Source organism: Mustelus asterias, chromosome X (genome assembly GCF_964213995.1).
Source record: "Mustelus asterias chromosome X, sMusAst1.hap1.1, whole genome shotgun sequence".
In the NCBI taxonomy this organism is placed as follows: domain Eukaryota; kingdom Metazoa; phylum Chordata; class Chondrichthyes; order Carcharhiniformes; family Triakidae; genus Mustelus; species Mustelus asterias.
The window spans coordinates 17,403,597-17,428,133 of NC_135834.1; the positions used below are offsets into that span (position 1 = coordinate 17,403,597).

Here is a 24,537-nt window from a genome sequence, read left to right on the forward strand (position 1 = left end):
ATACAATAAGAGACGATCCCTTTACAACAGTGGAGCCCATTATAATTAACAATAGAATCAATTGTAAGTTATCTTGCAATATTCATCCAAATACTTCCAAGGTTCCACCCCGCCAGGCCAGATCTTCTGGGGTTAAGCCTTCTGTGGTTACATCGTCCTGAATTGCACCTTCCAGGGTTGAACCTTCCTTACTTGCATTTTTGCTGGGTACACCTTTCCGGGTTATGTCTTCCAGAGCTGCACCTTCCTGGGTTACGCCCTTTGGACACACAAGTCTCAACTGGAACATCATCTCAAGTCCCAGCCGGGACAAAAGTTCTTGCACGAGTTGCAAGCAAGACAGATGGAAACACCCTTTGACCCTCAGACAGAAATCAAGGGGAGTCCCAGGAGGAGGAATTTACTGAGGCTTAGAGGTGGTTTTGACTCTGCTTCAAGGAGATTGCTGGCCTAGAAACTGTTGCCAGATATCAAAACAACAAACAGCTCCAACTAACACCAACACTGGGAACTAAACCCTCACTCCTTCTGGAGAGAGAGGCAGTCCAGGCAAATAATGCAATGGAAACAGGACGAGAAACCCAAGCACCAGGCCACAACAGCAACATGACCCAACACCATCAGTGTGAGTCCAGGATAGAAAATTCACAACATTCTCTCCTCCTGCTGCCTGGAGCAGGATGAGTGTGCATGTGCCCTGCTGCCCTTTGCCCCTATAAAGATGGCGGCTGGTAACTCGGGACCTCCAACTGAGGCAGATGCTGCCGTGGCACCTATTCAGGTTTCTAGTCCTGTAAGAGGTGTTCCTGAAGCTTCCCCACCCACTCTCCTGCCTCCGTTCCCCTCCTATGAGTTTCAGAGTCGAGATTCTCCCAATCCTGCAGCTTAAGACCAGAAGACATCGGAGCAGAATTAGGCCACTCGGCCCATCCAGTCTGCTCTGCCATTCAATCATGCCTGATATTTTTCTCATCCCCATTCTCCTGCCTTTTCCCCATAACCCCTGATCCCCTTATTAATCAAGAACCTATCTATCTCTGTCTTAAAGACACTCAATGACCCGGCCTCCACAGCCTTCTGTGGCAAAGAGTTCCACAGATTCACCACTCTCTGGCTGAAGAAATTCCTCCTCATCTCTGTTTTAAAGGATCGTCCCTTCAGTCTGAGGTTGTGCCCTCTGGTTCTAGTTTTTCCTACAAGTGGAAACACCGTCTCCATGTCCTCTCTATCCAGGCCTTATAGTATCCTGTACGTTTCAATAAGATCCCCCCTCATCCTTCTAAACTCCAATGGGTACAGACCCAGAGTCCTCAACCGTTCCTCATACGACAAGCTCTTCATTCCAGGGATCATTCTTCTGAACCTCCTCTGGACCCTTTCCAAGGCCAACACACCCTTCCTTAGGTATGGAGCCCAAAACTGCTCACAATACTCCAAATGGGGTCTGACCAGAGCTTTATACAGCCTCAAAAATCCATCCCTGCTCTTGTATTCTAGCCCTCTCGACATGAATGCTAACATTGCATTTGCCTTCCTAACTGCCAGCTGAACCTGCACATTAACCTTAAGAGAATCTTGAACAATGACTCCTAAGTCCCTTTGTGTTTCTGATTTCCGAAGCATTTTCCCATTTAGGAAATAGTCAATGCTTCCAATCCTCCTTCCAAAGTGCATAACCTCACACTTTTCCACATTGTATTCCTTCTGCCACTTCTTTGCCCACTCTCCTAACCTAAGTCCTTCTGCAGCCCCCCTGCTTCCTTGATACTACCTGTCCCTCTACATATCTTTGCAGCAGCCTTTGCGCACGTGCCAACCTGAGCACACACTTTGTGCATGCTCCCTTTCAGAATTCAGAACTGTGCCTGCGTATGAGCCTCCTTTTGTGAGAATAGATAATTTGATTTCATTTATTATTGTCCAATGTATTAGTATACAGTGAAAAGTATTGCTTCTTGTGCGCTATGTAAAGCTTACCGTTCATGGAGAAGGAAACGAGAGAGTGCAGAATGTAGTGTTGCAGTCATAGCTAGGGTGTAGAGAAAGATCAACTTAATGCAAGGTAGACCCATTCAAAAGTCTGACAGCAGCAGGGAAGAAGCTGTTCTTGAGTCGGTCGGTACGTGACCTCAGACTTTTGTATCTTTTTCCTGATGGAAGGTGGAAGAGAGAATGTCTGGGGTGTGTGGGGTCCTTGATTATGCTGGCTGCTTTGCCGAAGCAGCAGGAAGTGTAGAAAGAGTCAATGGATGGGAGGCTAGTTTGGATGATGGACTGGGCTACATTCACAACGTTTTGTAGTTTCTGGCGGTCTTTGGCAGAGCAGGAGCCATACCAAGCTGTGATACAACCAGAAAGAATGCTTTCTATGAGCAAGGGATAAAATTATTCAAACAACGAGAAACGCAACCAAAATGCACAGGCATGATAATCCTATCCTGGATGTAATAAACAGCAGAAATAGAATAATAGAATACCTACAGTGCAGAAGGATGCTATTCGGCCCATCGAGCCTGCACTGACAACAATCCCACCCAGGTCCCATCCCCAACAGTTAAATACAAACTCCTCGGAGTCTCAGCTGAGGTATTCAGCAAGTGTCTTTTTTCATCCACGGGAAAGTGCTTCAGTAAAGGGATGATGGTGCAAAATGTGAGTGTGAATGGGGTCGAGAGAGAGAAACTGTTTCCATTGATGAGATCAGTAGAAGCAGCGGTGGCACAGTGGTTAGCACTGCTGCCTCACAATGCTCAGCACTGCTGCCTCACAATGCTCAGGGATCCGGGTTCGATTCCTGTCTTAGGTGACTGCGTGGAGTCTGCATGTTCTCGCTTTGTCTGTATGGGTTTCCTCCGGGTATTCCAGTTTCCTCCCACAATCCAAAAAACGTGCTGGTTAGGTGCAATCGGCATGTTAAATTCTCCATCAGTGTACCTGAACAGGTGCTGGAGTATGGCAACTAGGGGATTTTCACAGTGAATACATTGCAGTGTAAGCCTACTTGTGTCACTAATAAATAAACTATAAATAAAATAGAACCAGAAGACTGGGATTGACGATAATTAAAGATGGATATGCATTTATATAGCGCCTTTCATGAAAAACAACAAACTTGACTCTGGTGAAGGAAAAGGTTTCATGACAATCCCATATTATTTGGTACCTACCTGATTAGAATGAATAATAAATCATAGAATTCCAACTGTTCAGAAGGTGGCCATTCAGCCCACTGAGCCTGCACCGACAAGAATCCCACCAGGCCCTATTTCTGTAAACACACGTATTTACCCTGTTAATCCTCCTGACACTGAAGAGTCCATTTAACATGGCCAATCAACCTAATCCGCACATCTTTGGAGTGGATGGGAAGCGTACATCACAGTATTTGAACTTTAATTGGAAAATCATAATCCATCACCTTGACCACCTTGGCCGTGAATACAGGTTTAATGTTTGCAAGTCTGTTGTTTATATAGGCAGACTGCAATTCACCTCATCACACTGGGGCACTTCTCAAACAAGAAGACAGGAAATAGAAGCAGGAGTAGGCCACCATGCCCTTCAAGCCTGCCCTGCCATTCAATATGATGATGACTGATCCATGCAGGCCACAATTCCTTTTCTGTGCAATTTCCCCATAGTCCTCTATTCCTCGATCTATCAAATATTTATCCATCTCTCCAAGATCCAGCCTCCACTACTCTTTGGGGTAGAGATTCACCACACTTTGCAAAAAGAATTTTCTACGCAGCTCAGTTTTGAATGACCAGCCCTTTATCTTGTAGTTATGTCCCCTTGTTCCAGACTCTCCCACTAGTGAAAACATCTCACCATCTACCCTGTCAGACCCCCTCAGGATCTTATATGTTTGAATAAGGTCATCCTTCGCTCTTCTAAACTCCAAGGAATACAGACCCAGACTATTTATTCTCTCTTGATAGGACAACCCTCTCATAGAATCCCTAGGTGCAGATGGGGGCCACTTGGCCCATTAAGCCTGCACCAACAACAATCCCATCCAGATCCCACCCCAGCAACCCCAAACATTTACCCTGACATTCGGGGGCAATTTAGCATGGCCGATCCACCTAACCCGCACATCTTTGGAGTGTGGGAAGAAACCGGAGAACCTGGAGGAAACCCACGCAGACACGGGGAAAACGTGCAGAATCCACACAGACAGTGACCTGTGGCGGAAGCGAACCCGGGTCCCTGGCGCTGTGAAGCAGCAGTGCTAACCACTGTGCCATCGTATCACCTCATCCCAGGAATTAGCCTGATGCATCTCCTTTGGACTGCCTCCAGTGTTACTGTATAATTTTTATGGTAAGGAGACCAAAATTGCATGGAGTATTCCAGGCGAGGCCTCAACAGCACAGGACAGCATTGCATTTGGTGCAATTTGGTACAATTGCACCAAAACCTTCCTATTTTTAAACTCCAATTCGTTTGCAATTAAGGCTAAAAATGCCATCTGCTTTCTTAATTACTTGTGGACCTGCCTGCGAGCTTTTTGTGATTTATGTGCCGAGGTCCGTCTGTACATCACTCACCTGCAATCTCTCTCCACTTAGATAATAATCTGCCTTTTGATTCCTCCTACCAAAGTGCACGACCTTATAGTTCCCCACATCAAAGTCCATTTGCCAGGTTTGCACCCAGTCATCCAATCTATCTATATCCCGTTTCAGCCTTTCCCCCTACCTTCATATCATCAGCAAATTTGGAAAGCTTACATTTTGTTCATTCCTGTAAATAGTGAATTGAGTGCCAAGGCAATGCCGCAAAAGTTTAACTTGAATAATTGAACAGACTTCTCTCAACTCCTTCAGTGGATCAAACCGAAAAGCTGAAGTGACAATCCCAAAACGTGGATAACAGTTAACAAAAACAACTTATTGAAACCTTTATTTTATCTTTAAAGGATGTCATAAGCACTCCTTAACCAAGTTGTTGGAAATAACAAATCAGTCTAAAATTTGTCAAGAATGAGATAAGGGCTAACTCATTGGTTTTAGATAATTATACGCACTTTCTAAACCTTAAAACCATGCTGTCTCTTAGGTTAACTCAAGATAATAGATATAGTTAAAATGTCAAACAATACTTGGTAAATATATCTGTCTGTCAATTTATAATTGGTTCTTGACACCTGCTAGCATCTCCTGATGTTTCAATGCAGAGTCTTACTGAAAGATCAGACGGGTCGAATAAAGGTTTATTCATTATCCAACTGAATGAAGCTTGTCAAGGCCATAAAGGTTCCAGACCTATACTGTATCTGTCCAGACTGGCTGCAAATACATCATTTTACAATTTGCATGATTTATGAACAGTGTGCTTAATTATAGGATAGAAAGATGCCATTCAGCCCATCGAGCCTACGCTGGCAATAATCCTACCCAGGCTCTATCCCTATAATTCCACACATTTACCGTTCTAACCTCCCTAATACTAAGGGGTAATTGAGCATGGCAGCATACTTAATACCCGCATCTTCAGACTGTGGAAACCGGAGTACCTGGAGGACATGGGGAGAATGTGCAAACTCCGCTTAGACAGTTACCCGAGGCCAGAATTGAACCCGGGTCCTTGATGCCATGAGGCAGCACTGCTAACCACTGTGCCACCATGCCGCCTATGTGTAATTATACAACACAAAAGATTACGGATTTTGTTGGGTTATATTACCTGTCTTACTAGTATATCTATTGATTAATTATTTAACACAAAAGATTACAGATTTTATGTTAGAAATTATATTACTAACCTTGCTAATATATCTATCAATTAAATGTTGAATCATTAATTGTCTCACAATTAAGGCTCTTTATTTGGCTAAACTGGCTGGTTTCTGATAATGTAGCAATGGGATTCATTTTTAAAATGTTTTCCAGATTAGTTCAAAGTGGCTTGTGACCAAGTTAGTTTACTATACAAAATAACAGATTCAGGTTACAAAGTAGCCATCATAATAAAGTTAGTGATTTGGAAATTATCGACATTCAGTAACTTGTGAATTCGCTGGTGTTTCAGCAGCTGGGATGACTCAGTCAGTCGCTTCTCACACAGTGTAGGTGAACGGCCTCTCTCCAGTGTGAAATCACTGGTGTTTCAGTTGAATGAATGAATCAGCAAATCCCTTTATACCCACAGAGCAGGAGAACGGTCTCTCCCCAGTGTGAACCCGCTGTTTGTCAGCAGTGTGGGTAACTGAGTGAATCTCTTCACACACTCAGATCAGGTGAATGCCTCCCCCCAGTGTGACTGTGTCGATGTACTTCCAGTGGAGATGGATAGTTAAATCCTTTCCCAGTCTCCACATTTCCACTGTTTCTCCTCAGTGTGACCGCATGGGTTGACAGGTCTGATCATTGGCTGAAGCCTCGACCACACACACAAGACGTGCCCAGTTTCTCCTCACTGTGAACGGTGCTTTTTCCTTCCATATTCAAAATCCGATGATATTCACGTTACAATAAATTGAGAAACCCCAGCAGATCCTGAGGTGATGATAGGTCTGAGCTTCCTGACTGCAAATCCTCCCTTTCAGATACCCTGTGAAATTGATTTAAAACAGAAAGAAGGGAGTGAGAGAGGACCCATAAAAACACAAAGGCAGCTTGTGAAATTGAGCTGAATGAATCTGGACATTTAGATCATAGAACATAGAACATTACAGCGCAGTACAGGCCCTTCGGCCCTCGATGTTGCGCCGACCAGTGGAACCAATCTAAAGCCCCTCTAATCTACACTATTTCAATATCATCCATATGTTTATCCAATAACCATTTGAATGCTCTTAATGTTGACGAGTCCACTACTGCTGCAGGCAGGGCATTCCACGCCCTTACTACTCTCTGAGTAAAGAGCCTACCTCGAACATCTGTCCTATATCTCTCACCCCTCAATTTAAAGCTATGTCCCCTCGTGCGAGCCATCACCATCCAAGGAAAAAGGCTCTCACTATCCACCCTATCTAATCCTCTGATCATCTTGTATGCCTCTATTAAGTCACCTCTTAACCTTCTTCTCTCTAACGAAAACAACCTCAAGCCCCTCAGCCTTTCCTCATACGATTTTCCCACCATACCAGGCAACATCCTGGTAAATCTCCTCTGCACCCTTTCCAACACTTCCACATCTTTCCTATAATGCGGCGACCAGAACTGTACGCAATACTCCAAATGCGGCCGCACCAGAGTTTTGTACTGTTGCAGCATGACCTCCTGGCTCCGAAACTCAATCCCTCTACCAATAAAAACTAACACACCGTACGCCTTCTTAACAACCTGTGGGTTCGTAACAATTTAACAACTTGTGGGATCTGTACAAGAATGAAGTGACCACTAAAGCTGCTGGACTGCTGTAAAAAAAAAACAACTATGTAACTCATGTGCTTCAGAGAACCTGACAACTGGTTTAAAGATTGGTAAGAAGTTTAACAACACCAGGTTAAAGTCCAACAGGTTTATTTGGTAGCAAAAGCCACACAAGCTTTCGAAGCTCTAAGCCCCTTCTTCAGGTGAGTGGGAATTCTGTTCACAAACAGCTTATAAAGACACAGACTCAATTTACATGAATAATGGTTGGAATGCGAATACTTACAACTAATCAAGTCTTTAAGAAACAAAACAATGGGAGTGGAGAGAGCATCAAGACAGGCTAAAAAGATGTGTATTGTCTCCAGACAAGACAGCCAGTGAAACTCTGCAGGTCCACGCAACTGTGGGAGTTACAAATAGTGTGCCATGAACCCAATATCCCGGTTGAGGCCGTCCTCGTGTGTGCGGAACTTGGCTATCAGTTTCTGCTCAGCGACTCTGCGCCGTCGTGTGTTGCGAAGGCCGCCTTGGAGAACGCTTACCCGAATATCAGAGGCCGAATCAGAGACCGAAGATTGGACCAGGGGTAGTCCATTCAGCCCATCAAGCCTGTTCCACCATTTAATTCGATCATGGCTGATCAGACACTTCAATGCCGTTTACACGCATTATCCCCTTAAGCCTTTACGTTATTGTCAGAATCAGAATCAGAAATCTGTCAATCTCTGCTTTAAACATACTCAGTGACTGAGTTTCCATCTCTCTGGCATAAAGAATTCCAAAGATTCACTACTCTCTGAGTAAAGACATTTCTCCTCATTTCCGCCCTAGGTGGCTTCCCCCTTATTTTGAAATTGTGCCCCTGCTTCTAGACTTCCCAAGCAATGGAAATATCTGCACCTACCCTGTCAATTCCTTTAAATATTTTGTAGGTTTCAAAAAGATAACCTCCCATTCTTCGTTTGTCCAATCTCCTTCCACCGACCCCCCTGCTATCCCCTGAACTTGGAAATACTACATTTGATCCCCACATCCAAATCATTGATATGTATTGTGAACAGATGGGTCCCAAGTCCTGACCCTTGTGGTACCCCACTAGTCACAGTCTGTAATGCGAGAATAACCTGTTTATTCCGACTCTCTGTTTCCTGCCGATTAACCAATCCGCAATCCGTGACACTGCGTCATCTCCATTCCCACGTGTTTTTATTTTGCTCATCAACTTCCTGTGGGGAACTTTGTCAAAAGCCTGCTGAAAGTCCAAACACCTTCAATAAAGTCCAACAAGTTTGCCAAACATGATTTCTCATTTGGAAATCCATGCTGACTATGCCCACTCAGATCCAAGTGTCGATTTATCACACCCTTTATAACAGATTCCAACATTTTCCCTGCCATTGATGTAAGGCGAACAGGTCGGTATTTCCCTGCTTTCTCTCTCCCTCCCTTCTTAAATAGGGGTGTGACATTTGCTGCCTTCTAATCTTCAGGAAACATTCCAGAATCAATAGAATTTTGGAAGATGATCACCAATGTCGACTATCAGGTCCCGGGGACTTTTCAGCTTTCAGTCCCATTAATTTCTCCAAAACAACCTTCTTACTTATAATAATTTCCTTCAATTTCACATTCCCCCTCGTCCCTTGGGTTTCTACATCTGGGAGATTTCCTGTATCCTCCTTAGTGAAAACACACACAAAGTAATCATTTAGCTTTTCTGCCATTTCTCTATTCCCCATTCTGAATTCTCTGCCTGTAATGAAGCCACGTTTGTCTTATCCAAACACTTCTTTTTACATACCTATAGAAACTTTACAGTCCGTCTTTATGTTTTTGCCAGATTGCATTCATATTCTGTTCTCCCTTTCTTCATCAGTTTCTTGGCCTCCTTTGCTGATTTATAAAAACCTCCCAACCTTCAGGTTTACTCCTATTTCTGGCAACTTTATAACTCTTTTCATCTGATATGATCCTTAACTTCCTTTCTCAGCCATGGTTGACTGTATTTTTGGGGGGCTTTTGCACCCTGAAGGAATGTATTGGTGCTGTATACTATGTAATTGTCCTTTGAAGACTATCCATTGCCTCTGCACAGTCATTGCTTTTAATGTATTTTCCCAATCCACCTCAACCAATTTGTCCCTCATGTCTTCACAATTTCCTTTATTCAACTTTAACACCCTGGCTTCAGATTGAACTTCCTCACTTTCAAACATAATGTAACATTCTATCATATTGTGATCACTCTTTCCTAAAGGTTCTGTTCCAACTGGATTATTGATTAGCTCCTTTTCATTAGATAATACTAGTTTTTAGGAAACATTAAGACAGACAAATCCCCAGGGCCGAATGGCATCTATCCTAGACTCCTCAGGGAGGCGAGAGATGCAATTGCTAGGCCTCTAACAGAAATCTTTGTCTCTTCACTGGACACAGGTGAGGTCCCAGAGGATTGGAGGATAGCCAATGTGGTCCCGTTATTTAAGAAGGGTAGCAAGGATAACCCGGGTAATTATAGGCCGGTGAGCTTGACGTCCGTGGTAGGGACGTTGTTGGAGAAGATTCTTACAGATAGGATATATGCGCATTTAGAACTGAATAATCTCATTAGCGATAGACAGCATGGTTTTGTACGAGGGAGGTCATGCCTCACAAATTTGGTTGAGTTTTTGAGGTGACGACAAAAACGATTGACGAGGGAAGGGCCGTGGATGTCGTCTTTTTTAGTAAAGCGTTTGATAAGGTCCCACATGGCAGGCTGGTGCAAAAGGTTAAATCTCACGGGATAAAAGGTGAGCTAGCTAGATGGGTGGAGAACTGGCTTAGCCATAGAAGACAGAGGGTAGCAGTGGAGGGGTCTTTTTCTGGTTGGAGGTCTGTGACTAGTGGTGTTCCTCAGGGCTCTGTACTGGGACCTCTGATGTTTGTGATATATATAAATGATTTGGAGGAAGATGTAACTGGTGTGATCAGTAAGTTTGCGGATGACACAAAGATTGCTGGAGTTGCAGATAGTGATGAACATTGTCAGAGAATACAGCAGGATATAGATAGGCTGGAACATTGGGCGGAGAAATGGCAGATGGAATTTAATCCAGATAAATGCAAAGTGATGCATTTCGGTAGATCTAATGTAAGGGGGAGCTATACAATAAATGGCAGAACCATCAGGAGTATACAGAGGGACCTGGGTGTACAAGTCCACAGATCCTTAAAGGTGGCAGCACAGGAGGAGAGGGTGGTCAAGAAGGCATATGGCATGCTTGCCTTTATTGGACGGGGCATAGAATATAAAAGTTGGCATATGATGTTGCACCTGTATAGAACGATGGTTAGGCCACATTTGGAATACTGCGTCCAGTTCTGGTCGCCACACTACCAGAAGGACGTGGAGGCTTTGGAGAGAATACAGAGAAGGTTTACCAGGATGTTGCCTGGTATGGAGGGTCTTAGCTATGAGGAGAGATTGGGTAAACTGGGGTTGTTCTCCCTGGAAAGACGGAGGATGAGGGGCGACCTAATAGAGGTGTATAAAATTATGAAGGGCATAGATAGAGTGAACAGTGGGAAGCTTTTTCCCAGGTTGGAGGTGACGAACACAAGGGGTCACGGGTTCAAGGTGAGGGGGGCAAGGTTCAACACAGATGTCAGGGGGACGTATTTTACACAGAGGGTGGTGGGGGCCTGGAATGCACTGCCAAGCAAGGTGATTGAGGCGGACAAACTGGGATCGTTTAAGACTTATCTAGATAACCAGATGAACAGACTGGGAATAGAGGGATACAAAAGAATGGTCTAGTGGGCACATGAGCGGCGCAGGCTTGGAGGGCCGAAGGGCCTGTTCCTGTGCTGTACTGTTCTTTGTTCTACAATAGCCTGTCTTTTAGTTGGCTCCTCAGCAAACTGCTTGAGAAACCCATCGTGACACACTCCAGAAACTCGTCTTCCTTAGCATTAGTGCTCACTTGGTTTAACCAGTCTACGTGCAGATTGAAGTCACTTATGATCACTGTATTACCCATGCTACATGTTTCTCTCATTTCCTGATTTACACATTACCGTTACTATTTGGTGACCTATAAACAATTCTAACCAATGTGCGTTGCCCTTTGTTGATTCTTAGCTCCATCCAAACAGATTCAACACATTCTTCTTCTGATCTGAGATCCTCCCTTACTACTGCACTGATCCCATCCCATATTATCAGCACAACTCCACCTCCTTTCCCTTCTTGTCTGTCCTTCCTAAACATAAAATATTCATGAATATTCAGATCCCAGACTTGGTCATCATGCAGCCATGTTTCTGTACTGAGAATTATATCAAACCCATTTACCTCTATTTATGTCTTTAGATCATCTATCTTGTTCCGAATGTTGCTCGCATTTCAGGTAGAATTCCCTTAACTTTATCTTCTTGACACCATTCTGCACTCGACACATACTCGATGCTTTGCTTTGTTTCTCCTGCCTAGTCCCATTATCACTTCCTGTGACCAACATTACTTCCTTCCAATTTGGGCCACCCTTCAGGTTCTCATTACCCCTGACAAGTTAGTTTCAATCCACCCCTCTACAACCTCCCAATATCTCTGGGAGAAGATAGAGAGGGAGACGGGATAGGCAAAGATGAAGATGTGGGATCTTATAGATTTACAAGTCAACAAGAGCATTGATAGAATCTTCCAAACCCTTACCCTCCACCACCTAAAAGGACCAGGGTAGCAGGTGTATGTGAACACTACCAACGGACAGTCTTGGATCAACAGAAATTTCCTCCATTTAAATACTGGGAAGACTGAAGCCACCGTCTTCATACCCCACTACAAACTCCACTCCCTAACCATCAATATCATCTTACATCTTACCAATACTCTCTTACAGCTTTGAAGTTGAACCAGACTATTCACAATCTTGGTGTCAGATTTCACCCCAGGCTGAGATTCTGACTACATACCACTCAGACCGCCTATTTCCACCTCAGTAACTTTGTCTAACTTCACTCTTGCCTCAGCTCATCTGCTACTGAAACCCATCCATTTCATTGTTCCCTCGAAACTGGACTATTCCCAGCTGCCCACATAAAGATGGGATCATACAAAACTCAATATAAAGCTGATTTATATTTTTTTAAGACAGGATTTAACATCTAAAAATGTGCTGGAGATTTTTAACATCAGCAGAAAAAGACCCGAATAAACATGATTCAATTCTGGAAGTGATTAGCATCCTAATCCAATCACTGTGCTTACTTTTGTACTTGCTGATGTGTCTGCTGGATGGATGAGGTAGTGAATCCCTTCCCAAACTTGGGGGGAATGAACGGTCTCTCCCCAGTGTGAACTCGCTGGTGGTGGTTCACCAAGGCGGATGACTGAGTGAATCCCATCCCACATTTGGAGCAGATGTACGGTCTCTCCCCAGTGTGAATTCGCTGGTGTACAGTGAGATCAGAGGATCGCTTGAACCCAGTCCCACAGTGAGAGCACCTGAACGGTTTCTCATCAGTGTGAACACGTTGATGTAACAGGAGTTGTCCGGAACTTTTAAAACACTTCTCGCAGTCCAGGCATTTAAAAGATCTTTCGTCAGTGTGAACTCGCTGGTGTCTCAGGCGGGCAGAGGAGGAAGCAAATTCCTTTCCACACTTGGAGCAAGTGTACGGCTTCTCGCCAGTGTGAGTGCGCTGGTGTGTCACCAACCTGGATCGGACAATGAATCCCTTCCCACATGTGCAGCAGATGAACGGTCTCTCTCCTGTGTGAATTCGCTCATGTATCAAACGACTTGACAGCAGAGTGAATCCTTTCCCACACATGGAGCAGGTGTACGGCCTCTCCCCAGTGTGAATCCGCTGGTGTGTCAGCAGGTCAGATGACCGGGTGAATCCCTTCCCACACTGAGAGCAGGTGAATGGTCGTTCTCCAGTGTGACACCATCGATGAATTTCCAGCGCTGATGGAGATTTGCATCCCTTCCCACAATCCCCACATTCCCACGGTTTCTCCCTTTTGTGACTGTGTTTATGTTTTGACAGGTCAGATGATTGGCTGAAGCTTCGTCCACACACAGAACACGTGTACGCTTTCTCCCCACTGTGAATGGAGCTTTTTCCTTCCATGTTCAAAATCCAATGATATTCAGCTTGCAATAAATTGAGCGACTCTGTCAGATCCTGATGTGACGTTTAGTTTCCGTTTTCCGACTGCAAGTCCTCCCCTTCTGATACCCTGTGAAATTGATTTAAAACAGAAAAAGGGAGTGAGAGAGAACCCACAAAAACACAAAAAATTGAACTGAATGAATCTGGTAATTTGTGGAGCCGGCACGAGAAAAAGGTGACCATGAAAACTGCTGGATTGTTGTAAGAATATAATTGATCTGGACGGTCCGCAAGACTCTGGCCTTGATGGGAGGAGGCAGCTAACAGAGTTCAGAGCAGAATGGATAAACGAGATGGATTTTATATATCTAAAACCCAGCCAGAAATTTGACAGAATCTCCCAAACCCTCAACCTCCAGCAGCTGGAAGGACAAGTGTGGCAAGTGTAGGTGAACACCCTCACTTCCAATTTCCCCTCCAAGTCACACACCATCTTGATGTGTCTAACATTCAGTACTGGATGAACAGAAATGTCTTCCTTTTAAATACTGGGACGACTGAAGTCATTGTCTTCATAGAATCATAGAATCCCTACAGTGCAGAAGGAGGCCATTCGGCCCATCGAGTCTGCACCGACAACAATCCCACCCAGGTCCTATCCCCACAATCCTGCATATTTACCCCGCTAGACAGTAAGAGGCAATTTAGCATGGCCAATCAACCTAACCTGCATACCTTTGGAGTGTGGGAGGAAACCAGAACACCCGGAGGAAACCCACGCAGACAATGGGAGAGAATGTGCAAACTCCACACAGTGACCCGTGGCTGGAATTGAACATGGGTTCCTGGCACTGCAAGGCAGCAGTGCTAACCGCTGTGCCACCCCAGTCCCCGCGACAAACCTCACTCCCAACCACTAACTCCATCCCTCTCCCTGATAAATGTCTGAAACTGAACCACACCAATGATTAAATACTGCACCACCAGCTTCTGTCCACATACTTGTGTCATCTCCAGGAACCCAATACTATCTGATTTAAATGGCTCGATTTTACCCTGTTGCATCCTTTCTTTTGTTACCTTAGAATTGACAATTCCAACACACTTCTAACCAGCCTCCCACATTGATAACTCTTGATAAGTTTGTGTTTTTCCAAATCCCTGTTCCCTGCACTGAGTCCCATTCACTCACCCATCACTCTGTCTTCACTGACCTACACAGGTTCCCAGTTAAACAGCAACTCAATTTAAAATTCTCATCCTTCTTTTCAAATCCCTCCATAACATTGCCCTTTCCTATTTCCAGTGATAGAGGTTTGAATATTTTCCCACAGACACACTTACATTCAGGTTCTGATGAATCCAGTGACTCTGTCAGGTTTTGATCTGATGTTTGGGTTGAGTTTCCCACCGTCAAATTCTGCTTTTCCAATATCCTGCAAAAAAAATCATCACTGTCAGTCCAGAACAGAAATTGAGAAGAAACAAACATTTTACCTTGCTTTGAGTTTTGTATGTGCAAATGCTCCCCTTCTAATTCCCTGTAAAAGGAGTTTCCAAAACCCTTCAGTGTGAGTCCAGGATAGAAATTCACAACATTCTCTCCTTCTGAGTTGGATTAGCCAGGTTAAATTGACCCTTAGTGTTCAAAGATGTGTAGGTTAGAGGATTAGCGGGAGAAATATGTGGAGTTACAGGGTCTGGGTCAGTGCAGACTCGATGAGCCGGATGGCCTGCTTCTGCGCTATAGGGATTCTATGGTACCTGTCTGCTGACATAGCGATCTGATCAGTCGCATGTCATAAAAAATGCAACCAGAACTATGAGAGAATCTCCAAAATCATCAACTTCCACTAACTAGAGGACCAACCAGACTTGGAGAGGAACCAGACTTGGGGCGGCACGGTGGCAGAGTGGTTAGTACTGCTGCCTCACAGCGCCAGGGGCCCGGGTTTGATTCCTGGCTTGCTCACTGTCTGCGTGCAGTTTGCACATTCTCCCCGTGTCTGCGTGGGTTTCCTCCGGGTGCTCCAGTTTCCTCCCACAGTCCAAAGATGTGCGGGTTAGGTGGATTGGCCATGTTAAATTGCCCCTCAGTGTTGGGGGACTACCTGGGGTAAACATATGGGGTTATGGGGATAGGACCTGGGTGGGATTGTGGTCGGTTCAGACTCAATGGGCCAAATGGCCTTCTTCTGCACGACAGGATTCTATGAACTGACTTGTCTGACATCCAGAACTGGGTGAGCAGAAATTTATTAAATTTCAATTTTGGGAAGACTGAAGTCATCAGTTCCCATGCAAACTCCACTCCCTGACCATTGCCTCCATCCCTCTCCCTGACAACTGTCCGAGGCGGAACCAGACTGTTCACACGTTGATGAAGCAGTTTGATGGACAGATTGTTCCCATTGAAGTCAACTTTCCCCTGACAAATATGGCGGCCATGCATGCGCCAAATTGCACATTGCCCTGCACAAAGATGGCGGCGGCGCATGCGCTCTGTCACGCGTTGCATTCCGGAAGAATGGTGGACGAGAACTCGGGTTTGTGAGAAAAAACTGCGGCTCCACTTCGGGCAATCGGGGACCGGGAACTGGAGTTTCTGTAGCTTACACAACATGTTTATGAAGCCTTTCCGTCTAACCTCCAGATTCATAGCTCCTGCTCACAGCCATTTATTTCCTGCACCTGGAGCACATCCGCGGACCAAGCATCGCAAATCGCCATTACTCACACTGCGCATGCTCCACTCCTAGCCCCACCCCCTCTCTTCCTATCGGCCTGGAGCTGCTGTCAATCAGTCGGGCATTGTGAGGTGTCAGTGTGAGAGGTCAGTGAGGCTCAGAGAGTGCAGGCAGAATGAGATGGACAATTTACCTGAATCACATTCACATTGCATTAAATTTGTGACTTTGAGAAGAGCTGCTTCAATACTGTGACAGGGACACAAATCTTCTTGCAGGATTCAAACATGGACTTCCAGGAAAGATAAAAAGAGCTTCAAGTTTTTAGGTGTCCCGATCACCAACAGCCTGTCCTGGTCCCCCCATGCCGACACGATTGTTAAGAAAGCCCACCAATGCCTCTTTCTCAGAAGACTAAGGAAATTTGGCATGTCCGCGGCAACTCTTACCAACTTTTACAGATGCACCATAGAAAGCATTCTTTCTGGTTGTATCACAGCTTGGTATGGCTCCTGCTCTGCCCAAGGCTGCAAGAAACTACAAAAAGTCATGAATGTAGCCCAATCCATCATGCAAACCAGCCTCCCATTCATTGACTCTGTCTACACTTCCCGCTGCCTTGGCAAAGCAGCCAGCATAATTAAGGACCCCATGCATCTCGGTCATTCTCTCTTCCATCTTCTCCCGTCAGGAAAAAGATACAAAAGTCTGAGGTCACGTACCAACCGACTGAAGAACAACTTCTTCCCTTACTGCCATCAGAACTTTCAATGGACATACCTTGCATTAAGTTGATCTTTCTCTACACCCTTGCTATGACTGCAACACTACACTCTGCACTCTCTCCTTTCCTTCTCTATTAACGGTAAGCTTTACATAGCGCGCAAGAAGCAATACTTTTCACTGTATGCTAACACGTGACAATAAAAAATCAAATCAAAACATGGATTGGGAGATGACCAGGGCATGGGAGAGGAAAATGAGGCTGGAGATTGGCCAGGGGGTTCACAAGGACATTGGTCAAGGAATTTTTTTATTTTTGAGGTGGTGGTGATAGCAGATCATCAAGGAAAGATTTGAAAGTGAGAGGAACAATACCTGAACATAGTCATAGTCATAGAGGTTTACAGCATGGAAACAGGCCCTTCGGCCCAACTTGGAAACATAGAGAACCATTAAAAATGTCAGTAGACACAGTGACATTGTGTGATCATTTTCACAGGAAAAAGTCAATGGTGCAGGAAATGGGTCCCGTGGACAGAGTGAGAATGAAGAGGGGAGATAAAATAAAGAAAGATGTGGGTTCAGGAGTCAGAGAAGGGGAGATTTAAGAGACTTTTTGTCCAGGGCACTAGTGGAAAGGATAGAAACATAGAGACTAGAAACAGGAGGAGGCCATTCGGCCTGTCAAGCCTGCTGCACCATTCATTTTGATCATAGCTGATCATCAAATTCAATATCCTGATCCCCCCTTCTGCCCACCCCAGCAGGAGAGGCAGCTGATCAGATTGTCTCAATCTTAGTGACAAAGAAGTTCCATGAGCTCCTCATACTTGTTGTTGAAGGTGAGGATGGAGGAGGCAGGAGGGAGAGCCCTTCGAAATGAAGAAACTTGGTTCAGAAATATTAAAAAGACTTGACACACATGGTTGTTTTCACAAAGCTGATTTATTTAACTTTTATTCAGAATATTAACACCTATAACTGAGCTGGGGTTGATGACCATCAGCAGAAACTGACCCCAAGGAACATGGATCCGACCTAAACGTGAATAACAGCAAAATTGAATCCCTGTAGTTAGTTGTGAACTCGCTTGTGTCTCACCAGGGCAGATGACTGAGTGAATCCCTTCCCACAGTCTGAGCAGGTGTATGGTCTCTCCCCAGTGTGAACACGCTGGTGTACTATAAGATCAGATGATGTCCTGAACCTAGACCCACAGTGAGAGCACTTGAATGGTTTCTCATCAGTGTGGACCCGTTGGTGGGTCATCAGATTCCCAGAAATTTTGAAACACTTCCCACAGTCTGGGCATTTAAAGGGTTTCTCATCAGTGTGAACTCGCTGGTGTCTCACCAGGGTGGACGTCTGATTGAATCCTTTGCCACACTGGGAGCAGATGAACGGTCTCTCCCCAGTGTGAACTCGCTGGTGTACACTGAGCTTTGATGATGTCTTGAACCCAGACCCACAGTGAGAGCACCTGAATGGTTTCTTGTCTGTGTGAACATGTTGATGGGAAACTAGATTTCCAGATCTTTTAAAACATTTCCCACAGTCTGTGCATTTAAAAGGTTTCTCCCCAGTGTGAACACGTTGGTGTGCAGCGAGATTCGATGATGTCTTGAACCCAGTCCCACAGTGAGCGCAACTGAACGGTTTCTCATCAGTGTGAACACGTTGATGGGACATCAGTTCCCCAGAACGTTTAAAGCACTTCCCACAATCTGGACATTTGAATGGTCTCCCCGCAGTGTGAACTCGCTGGTGTGCAGTGAGATTAGAAGATGTCTTGAACCCAGTCCCACAATGAGAGCATCTGAATGGTCTTTCATTGGTGTGAACAAGTTGATGGGACATCAGTTCACTGGAACTTTTATAACACTTCCCACAGTCTGGACATTTAAATGGTCTCTCCCCAGTGTGAACTCTATGGTGTATGTACAGGGCTGATAACTGAGTGAATCCCCTCCCACAGTCAGAACAAGTGAAGGGCTTGTCTCCAGTGTGAATTTGCTGGTGTTTAATGAGTTCAGATGATGTCTTGAATGCAGACCCACAGTGAGAGCAGCTGAATGGTCTCCGATCAGTGTGAACATGTTGATGGGACGTCAGTTCCCTGGAACTTTTAAAGCACTTCCCACATTCTGGGCATGTAAAAGGTTTCTTGTCAGTGTGAACTTGATAGTGTGACAGCAGTTGGGATGACTGATTGAATCCCTTCCCACACTGGGAGCAGGAGAAAGGCCTCTCTCCAGTGTGAACTTGCTGGTGTCTCAGCAGATGGGATGACTGAGTGAATCCCTTCCCACATGTGGGGCAGGTGAAAGGTCTCTCCCCAGTGTGACTGTGTTGATGCTTTTTCAGGTCACTTGGGTATTTGAAACCCTTCCCGCAGTCTCCACATTTGCACATCTTCTCCCCAGTGTGACTGCATTTGTGTTGTGACAGACCAGCAGATCGGCTGAATTCTTGTCCACATACAAAACACGTGTAAGGTTTCTCCCCACTGCAAACGGTGCTTTTTCCTTCCATTTTCAATATTCAATGATATTCTGGTTACGATAAATTGGGCAACTCTTTCAAATCCTAATATGATATTTGGTTTCAGTTTCCTGACTGCAAATCCTCCTCTTCTAATACCCTGTAAAATTGGTTTAAAGTTAAAAAAAAGTGAGAGAGAACCCACAAAAACACAAAGGCAGGTTGTAAAATTGAACTGAATGTAACTGGTAATTTGTAAGGCTGGGAGGTAGGAAAAACCATAAAAGGTTTTTGTAAAAACCCAACTGGTTCACTAATGTCTTTCATGGAAGGGAACCTGGCAGAAAATCTGGGATTGCACAAGACTCCTGCCCACAAGAGATGAGAGGGAGAAAAAGATAGACAGAGAGAAGTGGGAGAACAAAAGGGTGAAGGAGAAATATTGCATATATCTACATCTTAACCAGAACTCTGACAGAATCTCACAAACCCTCCACCACCGAGAAGGACCAGGGTAGCAGGTGTATCTGGACACCATCACTTCCAAGTTACACAGTGTGATATAGTTCCAACTCAAGATGCTGTGTGACAAGGATATGAACCTGCAGGTGGTGGTATCCGTGTACACCTCTGTCCTTCTTGGGTATAAAGGTTGCGGGCTTCAAAGGTGCTGCAAAAGGAATTTTGGTGCATTGTGCAGTGCATCTTGCAGATGGCACACAGTGCTGCCACTGCGATCAGGGAAACTGGGGTTGTTCTGCTTGAAGCAAAATAGTTTGAAGGGAAACACAAGCAAATTACTGCAGCTTCTGGAACCTGAAACAAAAACAGAAACTGCTGGAAAATCTCAGGCGGTCTGACAGGATCTGGGGAGAGAGAACAACACTCGGCGTGGAGGGACTGGGACGGTTTGTTTATGGTCCAGACACCTGGAGGCCTGAAGCTCTTGACCGCTTGTGCTTTGTCCCCATTGGTGTGGGTGGAGGCGTGCCCTCCGCTGCGCTACCTGCGGTCGATGGCTGTCTCCCTCAGGGTGGGCGGGGGGAGAATTGTTGCTGGTTTGCTGGGTTCTCTGTCTCTTTCTTGTGCTATGTCTCATCGTTGTCTGGGATCTGACCCACAACGGAGGAGGGATTGTTGTGAATTTCTATCCTGGACTCACACTGATGCTTTTGGAAAATCCTTTTACAGGGGATTAGACGGGGAGCATTTACACAAACAAAACTCAAACCAAATCGAATCTTTGTATTTTCTCAGTTTATATCCTGGGCTGATGCTTTCTTTTTTAAGCACGACATTTAATGAAGAAACTTAGGCAATGAGTAAGGAGGGCTAAAACGGGTCACGAAAAGTCATTGGCCACCAGGATTAAGGAAAGTCCCAAGGCCTTTTATACATATATAAAGAGCAAGAGGGTAGCCAGGGAGAGGGTTGGCCCACTGAAGGACAGGGGAGGGAATCTATGCGTGGAGCCAGAGGAAATGGGCGAGGTATTAAATGAGTACTTTGCATCAATATTCACCAAAGAGAAGGACTTAGTGGACGATGAGTCTCGAAAAGGGTGTGTAGATAGTTTGGGTCATGACGAGATCAAAAAGGAGGTGGTATTGGGGTTCTTAGAAAACATTAAGGTGGACAAGTCCCCAGGGCCTGATGGGATGCACCCCAGAATACTGAGAGGGGCAATGGAGGAAATTGCTGGGGCCTTGAGAGAAATTTTTGTATCCTTAATGGCTACAGGGGAGGTCCCAGAGGATTGGAGACTGGCCAATGTTGTTCCTTTGTTTAAGAAGGGTAGCAAGAATAATCCAGGTAATTACAGGCTGGTGAGCCTTACGTCAGTGGTCGCGAAATTATTGGAGAGGATTTTTTGTTAGGATTTATTCCTACTTGGAGATAAGTGGATGTATTAGTGAGAGGCAACATGGTTTTGTGAAGGGGAGGTCATGTCTTGGTCAAGTTTTTCGAGGAAGTGATGAAGATGACTGCTGAGGGTAGGGCAGTGGATGTTGTCTACATGGACTTCAGTAAAGCCTTTGACAAGGTCCCTCATGGCAGACTGGTACAGAAGGTGAAGTCGCATGGGATCAGAGGTGAGCTGGCAAGATAGATACAAAACTGGCTCGGTCATGGAAGACAGAGGGTAGCAGTGGAAGGGTGCGTCTCTGAATGGAGGGCTGTGACAAGTGGCATTCCTCATGGATCAGTGCTGGAACTTTGCTGTTTTTAATTTATGTAAATGATTTGGAGGAAAATGTAACTGGTTTGATTAGTAAGTTTGCGGACGACACAAAGGTTGGTGGAATTGCGGATAGTGACGAGGACCGTCAGAGGATACAGATCAGTTGGAGACTTGGATGGAGAGATGGCAGATGGAGTTTCATCCAGACAAATGTGAGGTAATGCATTTTGGAAGGTTTAATACACATGGGAATTGTACGTAAATGGCAGAACCGTTAAGAGTATTGATAGGCAGAGGGATCTGGGTGTACAGGTTCACAGGTCACTGAAAGTGGCAATACCGGTAGAGAAGGTAGTCAAGAAGGCATGCCTTCATCGGCCAGGGCATCAAGTTTAAAAATTGGCAAGTCATGTTGCAGCTTTATAGAACCTTAGTTAGGCTGCACTTGGAACATTGCCACACCACCAGAAGGATGTGGAGACTTCAGAGAGGGTACAGAAAAAATTAACCAGGATGTTGCCTGGTATGGAGAGCATCAGCTATGAGGAGAGGTTGGAGAAACTTGGTTTGTTCTCACTGGAATGACAGAGGTGGAGGGGCAACCTGATTGAAGTCTACAAGATTGTGGGGTGCATGGACAGAGTGAACAGTCAGAAGCTTTTCCCCAGGGTGGAAGAGTCAAATACTAAGGAGCATAGGTTTAAAGGAGATGTTCGAGGCAAGTTTTTTTTTTATACAGAGGTTCAGTGGGTGCCTGGAACACGCTGCCGGGTGAGGTAGTGGGAGCAGATACGATAGTGACTTTTAAGGGGCGTCTTGACAAACGCATGAATAGGATGGGAATGGACGGATATGGTCCCTGGAAGGGTAGGGGGTTTTAGTTCAGTCGGGCAGCATGGTCGATGCAGGCTTGGAGGGCCAAAGGGCCTGTTCCTGCGCTGTAATTTTCTTTGTTTCAAATCTGGATGACTCTTCATCAGATTGAATGGAGATTTGATAGAGGTGGAAAAGTTAATGATCAGTTTACATGAGGTACAGAAAGAAAAGGAATTTGCAATAACTGATTATAAAAGGATTACAAGACACATATGTATCAATTGGTGCAAGAGATTCAGGAGTGTGTGAGGAAGAAATTTCTCAGCAGCTGAGTGGTAATGACCTGGAACTCAATACTTGCATACAAAAGCTGATAATATCCAGGTCCCGCTGAATCGAATGATTTTGTCCACCTTTAATGGGATGTTTGAATTGAGTTTCTCCTCTGAAATTCCAATTTTAATATTCTGCAAGAAGAAAGTCTGTACTTATTCTCAACAATATAAATTCAGGAGAGAGAAACGTGACTTTGGAGAAGGTGAATGCTCCCCTCCTAATCCCCTGTAAAAAGAGTTTCCAAAAGCCATCAGTGTGTGTCCAGAAATTCACCTCCACACCCTAGCTATGACCGCAAGATTACATTCTGCCGTGCCTCCTTCCTTTCTCTATGAATGGTATACTTTGTCTGTATAGCATGCAAGAAACAATACTTTTCACTGTATACGAATACATGTGACAATAAATCAAATCAAAACATTCTCTCCTCCTGCTGCCTGGAGTAGGATGAGCATGCATGGCCCTGCTGCCCACTGCTCCCATAAAGATGGCGGCCGTTAACTCGGGCCTCCAACTCAGACAGCTGCTGCCGTGGCACAATTGGTGCGAACACAGCACCGAGCGCTTCTTATTCAGGTTTTGAATCCTCCTCCCGCCACCCCTCTCCTCCCTCACCCCTTCCCTCACTGTATCATACTGTACAGAAACAAGCCCAGCATATCTACGCCCACCATTAAAGTTTATTTATTAGTCACAAGTGAGGCTTACATTAACACTGCAATGAAATTACTGTGAAATTCCCCTAGTCGCCACAGTCCGGCGCCTGTTCAGGTCAATGTGCCTAACCAGCACATCTTTCAGATTGTGGGAGGAAACCGGAGCACCCGGAGGAAACCCACGCAGACATGGGTAGAACATGCAAACTCCACATAGACAGTGACCCAAGCCAGGAATCGAACCCGGGTCCCTGGCACTGTGAAGTAGCAGTGCCAACCACTGTGCTACCGTGCAGCCCAATAAATACCTATCTATACTAATCCAATCTACTTGAACTTGAATTATCGTCTACTGTACCTCGTTGATATAAGTGCTTGTCCAGATGCTTCTTAAATACATAGAACATAGAACAGTACAGCACAGAACAGGCCCTTCGATGTTGTGCCGAGCTTTATCTGAAAAAAAGATCAAGCTATCCCACTCCCTATCATCCTGGTGTGCTCCATGTCCCTATCCAATAACCGCTTAAATGTTCCTAAAGTGTCTGACTCCACTATCACTGCAGGCAGTCCATTCCACACCCCAACCACTCTCTGCGTAAAGAACCTACCTCGGACATCCTTCCCATATCTCCCACCACGAACCCTATAGTGATGCCCCCTTGTAATAGCTCCATCCACCCGAGGAAATAGTCTTTGAACGTTCACTCTATCTATCCCCTTCATCATTTTATAAACCTCTATTAAGTCTCCCCTCAACCTCCTCCGCTCCAGAGAGAACAACCCTAGCTCCCTCAACCTTTCCTCATAAGACGTACCCTCCAAACCAGGCAGCATCCTGGTAAATCTCCTTTGCACTCTCTCCAATGCTTCCACATCCTTCTTATAGTGAGGTGACCAGAACTGCACACAATATTCCAAATGTGGTCTCACCAAGGTCCTGTACACTTGCAGCATAACCCCACGGCTCTTAAACTCCAACCCCCTGTTAATAAAAGCTAACACACTATAGGCTTTCTTCACAGCTCTCTCCACTTGAGTGGCAACCTTTAGAGATCTGTGGAGATGGACCCCAAAATCTCTCTGTTCCTCCACAGTCTTCAGAACCCTACCTTTGACCCTGTAATCCACATTTAAATTTGTCCTACCAAAATGAATCACCTCACATTTATCAGGGTTAAACTCCATCTGCCATTTTTCAGCCCAGCTTTGCATCCTATCTATGTCTC

General features: G+C 45.1%; 2 protein-coding genes across 3 annotated transcripts in view; both read right to left on the bottom strand.

Moving 5' to 3' along the window:
* Positions 1–4,882: 4,882 nt before the first annotated feature.
* On the bottom strand, positions 4,883–16,178 carry LOC144481931 (uncharacterized). 2 transcript variants are annotated; one of them, XM_078201099.1, is made up of 4 exons: positions 16,075–16,178; positions 14,772–14,863; positions 12,577–13,554; positions 4,883–6,558 (listed from the first exon to the last, which is right to left on the bottom strand). In XM_078201099.1, the coding sequence occupies exons 3-4, from the start codon at positions 13,443–13,445 to the stop codon at positions 6,474–6,476; spliced, it is 954 nt and encodes a 317-aa protein (XP_078057225.1). In that variant the 5' UTR covers positions 13,446–13,554; positions 14,772–14,863; positions 16,075–16,178; the 3' UTR covers positions 4,883–6,473. The 2 variants fall into 2 exon arrangements, with proteins under 2 accessions (XP_078057225.1, XP_078057226.1); XM_078201100.1 differs by having other exon boundaries at positions 16,044–16,178.
* Positions 16,179–17,821: 1,643 nt separating this feature from the next.
* Positions 17,822–24,537, bottom strand: part of LOC144481934 (uncharacterized) — a 71,410-nt gene continuing 64,694 nt past the window's right edge. Inside the window, exon 6 of the mRNA XM_078201103.1 lies at positions 17,822–19,265. Coding sequence (XP_078057229.1) covers positions 17,912–19,265 — 1,354 coding nt within the window. The 3' untranslated portion in view covers positions 17,822–17,911. The remainder of the gene's footprint in view (positions 19,266–24,537) is intronic.

What these genes read in the sequence shown, in the direction of transcription:
- LOC144481931 (XM_078201099.1), bottom strand. Translation starts at nt 13,445, where the DNA reads ATGGAAGGAAAAAGCTCCATTCACAGTGGGGAGAAAGCGTACACGTGT. An exon ending in ACACATCAGCAAGTACAAAA is followed by an intron (nt 6,559 to 12,576) that starts GTAAGCACAGTG and finishes TCAATTTCACAG; the next exon opens with GGTATCTGAAAGGGAGGATT.